Consider the following 7,333-nt stretch of genomic DNA (forward strand, 5'->3'; position numbering starts at 1 on the left):
ATAAACAGTCAATATATACTCAAATGAACGTGAAAAGACATACAAGAACCACTGGTGTTCAAAAACTGGAAAGATGTGCCTTTCCTAGATTCAAGAAAACACAAGGAACCCCTCATCTTGCACCCAGATAAACACTTTCTATTTATCTCAAGCACAGCGGCAACTGAAACTCTCTCTCCTAATCAACAGAGAAAGATTTCTGCCCTTTTTAGGGGCTAATCGGCCAAACCAAGTCGGCATGTGCACAAGCATGTTAGGTACAACATATTCACAGCTTATTTTATGACTCATTTCAACTGCTTCCAATGCAGTCTTGTAATTGATTTATATTTGTGAGGGAAGGCAGAAGGGAGTGTTAGTTATTCATTAAATTTACTACCGGATTTAGGAAAGAAAAACATCAGCTATGTTATTTGTTCATTTAATTTATTAGTGCTACATAACTTCAAGACTGTTGTCATTAAAGCCAACATAAAATGAAACTAAGGAACTAATTTGTTGATATTTTGCCTAAAAGTGGTTTTGGGGCAGGGTTTAACAGTTACTGCAATCATACTGTCTTCTCCACCAGGCAAATGCTGTATTAAAATGAAATATGAAATTCAGACATATGCTACAGAAGTTGGGCTCCAAACAGCTAATTGCTTGGCACTTTGTCCTCATCCATCTCCATGTGAGGAAGCATCACAGGAACAAAAAATACAGAAAACCAAAAAGAACCTGTTCTCTTCATTCAATATGGAAATATAAATATCCATTTGCTCAAGGAATGTCAGTTTTCCCCATAAAACCACTTGCTGGCAGATATACTGGTGCTTGAAATGTTCTCTACCTATACACACAGCTATCTACAGTCCTGGATAGCACTGCTAATTGCTTTTTTTTCTTTGTTCTTTTTATTTATGTTCACAAGTAATAAGCTATTGGAAACTTAGCCCAGCACTTAGAAACACTGCAAGACAGCAGGGTAACAAAGGATAAACGTTGAACTTTGGAGGTATTTTTTGGTTTTGAAGTTGTGATGGACTGGAGATTGACTCCAGCTTCAGAGCAAAAGGACTGAGGTTTACACAGCCCAGCTCATCCTCCTCTTAAGAACAAACTGAGCAAATCCAAGTGCTACCAGCAACATGCACAGGTCACACAGCTGCCCTCAAACAACCAGCAGTTCAATGTCACAAGGTGACACACTAATTCAGAGCGAGAATAGGGAGAAGCTGCCTTTCTCTGCCTCATACAATTCACGTAATTTAGCAGCACTAAAAGCAGACAGAAAACCTTAGTCAGTTCAGCATGCAGGATTTAAACAACGTGGTCCTCTAGAAACCTTTATGATGCTCTGATGGTGTTGGGAACCAGGTCCTACCACCTTTGTATGGCAGGTTAAACCCACATCTCCAGTTCAGGCAGCTGAATTTCAGGACTATCTACACCCCAGATAAAAAGTATAGTTAGCCAAAGGCTCTTTGGTAGGTTATTTTTCTTCCCAAATAACACTAATTGCAAAACATTATTGATAGTGAAAAATCTCCTTTTTTTAAATAAAAAAAAACAAGCTTTGATCTTGCAGCCCTGACAGCAATGGGGAAACATTTAACGCAACTGTTTTTACCTCAGTGACTAAACCATGAAATAGGACCAAAGCTCAGTAAACATTTTGAATAACTTCAAATATCAGAGCACCTGTTTTAAACAGTTGTTGGTATTTGTCCCTGGGAGGCTCATCTGAATTAATCTCTGCTCACTGCACAGACAACAACAGGAGACTCTTCCGTATGTTTCTATTTTTGAGCAAAGTTGTATGCAGTTTTTCTTGAAGTATTGACTACAGCAGGTAGAATACGTTCAGTTTTAGAGTTTAAACAATGCTTTGCAGACAACACATCAACGTTATTAAAAAACTGGGAGTGGGAAATACCCCAAAGTCAATGACAGAAAAAATAACTACCAGGTGACGCGCCATGAACAAGAGAACCCTGTAACTCTGGGACTATTTATAGTGACTCTGCCAAGCACTGCCCATGTCAGGAATTTAGTTGGTATCTTTTTATTGAAATCTTTAAGTATTCAATCCAAAGAACTCAGGTTAGACCACGGACAGAAACACAGTGTTAGGAAAAGAAGTTTCTGTTGCAAAGAAAATTAAAGTAGAAATTAACTATTTTTATGAATCAAGGTAAAGCCCCCTGAAGCTATTTATTATTTGCCTAGAAATCTGTAACCACTTCAGCAAATCGGAATAGAGACAAACTAAACAGACACAACCTCAGAAGATTAGTTATCACTCCAGCCTAATCCAATTAGGTGGGTTTCCTAATTTTACTCAAATGAAAATGGTAACACTTTTCCACCAACTCCTGCAGAGGAAACAGCAATAAGAGGATACTGATAATCAGCACCACAAATAATAACATTCTCATACAATAAAAGGTTTGGTGTTGCGGGTTTTTAACATTAAATTTAAGGGAAAAGTAACAACTATTTAAACAGTCTGAACTATCTGCTATCCATTGATCAAAAGCCCTTTAATTTTACTATAGCATTTCACAATTCAACTCCTTTCATCATATTTACTAAGAAGCTTAATGAAAAACAGAAGTGATCTAATGCTCTCCTACGAACTTAATGACAAACTCAAATGTACATATTTTGAGAATGAAGGCTTTAAACATCACAATATCTATCATTTATCAAAAGCTTAAATAGAAACAGAACACACTAGTTTATATTGTGCACCATGAAAAAACATCAAGCTGTATGTTGTCAACTGCAACAAGAACAGATCTTCCAAGCTATTTATTAACATTTCTTCACCTCTTTCAATATCTATAAGATGGACTAATAGGTTCTCGTCTTTGAAACTGCTACAGAAGCAGCAAGCAGGGAAGCAGTGACTTCTTTCATTTGACTGGGATTTTTAAATATTTCACAAGTCTTCTCCACATTTTTAGAGAACACACGAATGTATTTTAATATAAATAGCATGCCATCAACAATGCAGTCATGGTTTTGCGCTTCAGCACTGTATCCAAACGCTACGTGTGTATCCTGTTTTCAAGTACTGTACATTGTCTTAATGTAAACACGTTAGAAAGTTTAACCTTGTGGAATTCAGGAAAGGGGAGGAGGATGACAATCAAGGCCCTCTGTGCAGATGTTGTACTAAGTCAATCAGATATTCGGATTAGAGTTAATCACATCTCAATAAAAAGCAGAAACTTAAAACCATATGGGCCATGAGAGAAGACAGAGTCTGATACAGCTTCTGTTCAATATGGTTCTGGAACAAACAGAACAGAAACAGACCAACCTGCCTAAAATGAAACACCCACAAAAAATGGCATCTGAAGCAATGAAACAGAAGATTCTTTTTGAGAAATATTTAGACACCAGATGGAAAACTGTTAATCAAGTGGAAATAAATACATACAGAAGCCCAAATTAATTACCTACTAATACTTGATATTGGAACTAGAGCAACCAATGCTACAGTTAGACCTCTGAAGGAACACCTATAAAAACTCCTTTCAAGGGAATAAAATATGTCAACATCTTTACCTGGGCTGAAAGACAGTTAGCATTCAAACTTAATAACTAGTAAAATTATCATTTAAGAGTATACTTATTCATGAGGAGATATATTCATGTGATTAGAATTATGGAAAATAGGTTACTCTTTACAGAGATTAAAAGAACTGAGAATAGTTGACACTGGTTCTCCAAAGACAGGCTGATAACTGAAATTGAACAAAAAACTCGATGATTTTATTTTTCATCTGCTATCTGCAAGATAGTTTTATAATATCTTGTTACATAAGGTTTGATACCTAAGTGTGTATGTGATAGCAAGACCCTCATTCCAGTATCTTGAAAAAAATATAGTCAAAATTTGCAGCCACGTTTGCGACCACAGTCAGCTCACCATCATTTCTACTATTCGTCAGCAGCCTGTTTTGACCAACTGTAGGGTTAATTTCCACCTTACTCAGGGCAACTTTGATAATACACTGATAAATTAATATTTGCTAAGTATCAGTGGTATTTCATAGACACAATTGGAAGAAAACAAATAATAAAAATCTCAGACTTCCAACATTTTAACAATTCCTTTCTGGTGCCAGGTGGAACATGTGGTGGATTCAGAGGAGCAACAGCTTCCCACAGACTAAATGCCTTCAATGGCATAGTGAACCTCTTCTATTTTAAGACTTCACATTACAGTTCACCACCATATGACTACAGGACAAATGTTAGGAATTTGCATTAAGATTGAAAGAACATACAAACCCTTGGAAGCTACCAATGAGCTGCTGCAGCAGAAGTAGTATAATGTGAAATTTTACCTCAAGAAGCAGACTTGTATTTTTTACAGTAGAGTATTTCACTTGATTGTGAGCCACTTGGACTTAGCAAAAAGTGCTAAGAAATGATCAGCCTTGTAAAGTTCACACTACTGCTTATAGAACTCATCATCAGAATGACTATTGTTTTGGCTCATATGTTTTATGAAGACAGTTGTCTATTAATAGACAGAATTAATTAACTTTTTACAGTAACTGATTTCTTTACTGGGCACCTAAAATACTGTAATATTTCCTCTCGCTCCTGGAAATCTAACCAATGGTAACACAACTACTCTAACAGTGCTCTCAAGGTAACATCAAGACATGGGACTCACAAAAATGGCAGACTTAAGAGTTGGGAAATTTCAACCCCTCAACTGAAGGAGGAAAGCCGAACCTAGACCTCGTACAAACTACAGAAAGAACAATAAACTTCCTCTAGACACACTTTGATAGAAGGAACTCAATTCTCTCAGAGCAATCCAGGCATGTGTTGACATCAACAGGCTTCTCCAAAAACTTAAGTGACAGAAGCTGTTGTTTCTGGATCCACGTAGATCTTCAACACGTGCTAAATGGCTGTTGAGGAGCACTTCCAGGCAGATGTGAAAGCACTTTTCTGTAGCTCTACAAGGCTTTCATGAAAAAATATCATTCAATGAAACATTAAGTGAAACAGAGAAACCAGCAACTGAAGGACAAGCATTAACTAGGCTTGGCTTAGACACAGCACTTTTCCTCTCTTAAACCTTATTTACATAATCCATATGCATAACAGTGGCATTTAGTAATTTACTGTGCATACAACATGTCAAAATTATTTCTTTATATAAAAACACATTCTTTATAGTCAATCAATTATTTTTTTGAGAGTGTATCCTGGAAACCAAACCCAGAATCCGGTTTACTCACCGAACAGTCAGAACACGTGCTATGAAAGAGCAGTTTCCCCCTAAACCTTTCTCCCCCATGCTCTTAACCTGACTTGGGCAGGTCACTGTCAAAAGCCGTTTGGACTCCTCAACTGATCAATCCTCAGATCCTTGAAAAGCCAATTATCTAAATTAGAAACAACTCTTGTCACTATTTCTGAAGCTGGTCCATATCCCCAAGATAGACATTAAATACTCAACCCCAGAGCCAAGAAAAGAAATTGCTCAACATTCTTGTCTCTTGCCCTGCTGCAACAATTTAAGCTTTTTAAAGCTCTCCCTTTCAGGATATGTTCTGCGAGGTCCTACTTTAAGAACCACTTATGCAACAGCAAAAGGAGCTCATTGTTTCTGTGGACAGAAGAAGCAACAGAAACCCTGGGATGGCACCGAGTTGCAGCAAGGACCAAGAGGCAGCAGCTCTGCTGAGGACTGCCTAGAAGCCAAGGGCTCCCTGTTCCTACTGGCCATGCTGTCTTGCCAGAGTCTTCTCATTGCTGCTCCATCCCTTTGGATGCCATCTACTTCAGCATCTCCTCCTGGCAGAATCCCCAGCTCTACTTCCACCTGTCAACACCTTTTCCTTCCACCCCTTCACCTTACCCGATTTGGTAAGAGTTGTTTGGTTGCCAAAAGAGAAAGATTCCTGTGTCGCACAAGCTTGTGTGAAACCCCAGATGCATCACAGAACACCAGCAGCTTCTTGATAAGTACTAGCCAAGGCTACTACCAAATGCAGTCAAATCTAGCTCACCGGGGCTACCTCTAAGCATAGACAGTGGTTGGCCAGTCTCAAACAACAGGGGTTTTGCATTCTGCAAGCTCAAACTGCAACCAGTACAGTATCTCCCGCTCAAGACGGAGATTTTCAGTGGTGAAGCAATGGCTAACATACAATAGAGCTGAATAAACCCCTAAATTTAGAAAAAGCCCAAGAATGAGGGTTTGCGCGTCACAGAATGTTTTGGGTTGGAAGGGAAAGATCATCTAGTTCCAACTCCCCCGTCATGGGCAGGAACATGTTCCACTAGACCAGGTTGCTGAAAGTCCCTCCTTTTAACAAACGAAGCCATCCAGCAAATCGCGTTATAGCTGTTGATGCAATATTTGGTGAGGCCATCGAAATAACTCAAACCATCTACAAACCGTTCCCCTCCACCTCTCAGCAGGTTAATTGTGCAGACACCGGACTTACTAGGATTAAACAGAGATACAGAAATACCTTGTCCCCAGTATCCATTTACCTTGTCCTGAGGGCCTGCCAGGCTGCATCAATGTCTGCGTACAGGTTTTTCTCAGAGGGCTTGCCGGTGCTCACCCCATAGCCAGAGTAGTCATAAGAGAAGACGTTGCAGTTGATGCGGGAGCCAAGGCCAATATAGAAGCTGCACATCTGGCCCAGGTCCACAGCGTTACCATGCGAGAAGAGCAGGGTGTACCGCCCAGTGGGGGCACAACGTACAAACATGCAGCCCAGCCTGTTATCTCGAGCCGTGCGGGAGAAGAACACTTCCACAGCATCCAGTTCCCGCTGCGAATACTGCCAGTCCGCCCGCTCGCTCAGGTGCAGACTACAGGTGCCTGATCCCGTCGGGGTCGCTGCCCCAGCCGCCGCCCCGGCCTCCTGCTGCTGCTCGGGCTGCAGCACGGTGTAGGTGGGCTCCGGGGGCAGGAAGGCCAGCTTGGCAGCAATACGGCTGGGGCAAGGCGGGCAGCAGAACAGCCAGCAGAGCTCGCCCAGAGAGAAACCGTTCATTCTGGGCCCTTGTTCTGGCATCAGAGACACTGGAGAAAAACTAACCTATGCTGGAAAGAAGTCAAACCGAAAGCGACCCAGAGCCCTCCTCCAACGCGACCTGCACACCTTCCTGCGAGGCTGCCAGCTGCCCTCCCACAACGCAAACAACGACAGCCTTGGAGGAACTACAGTCCAGCAAAAATAGCGCAGCCCTTCGCAGCCTGAAAACGTGCTGATAGCAAAAAAAACACGCAACCCCACAAAATACAAATGGAGTACGAGCAGCCCTTAAAAATCCCACAACTAATGCTACGGTAAAC

At 40.7% G+C, this 7,333-nt stretch overlaps 1 protein-coding gene across 1 annotated transcript in view; it reads right to left on the reverse strand.

Annotated features, from left to right (window-relative positions):
* ABHD17C (abhydrolase domain containing 17C, depalmitoylase) overlaps positions 1 to 7,116 on the reverse strand; it is a 29,089-nt gene extending 21,973 nt beyond the window's left edge. The window contains exon 1 of the mRNA XM_080351168.1: positions 6,520 to 7,116. Within this exon, the coding sequence (XP_080207294.1) occupies positions 6,520 to 7,052 (533 nt within the window). The 5' untranslated portion in view covers positions 7,053 to 7,116. The remainder of the gene's footprint in view (positions 1 to 6,519) is intronic.
* Positions 7,117 to 7,333: the final 217 nt, after the last annotated feature.

This window comes from Nesoenas mayeri (genome assembly GCF_963082525.1).
Source record: "Nesoenas mayeri genome assembly, chromosome: 11".
NCBI classification, from domain to species: Eukaryota; Metazoa; Chordata; class Aves; order Columbiformes; family Columbidae; genus Nesoenas; species Nesoenas mayeri.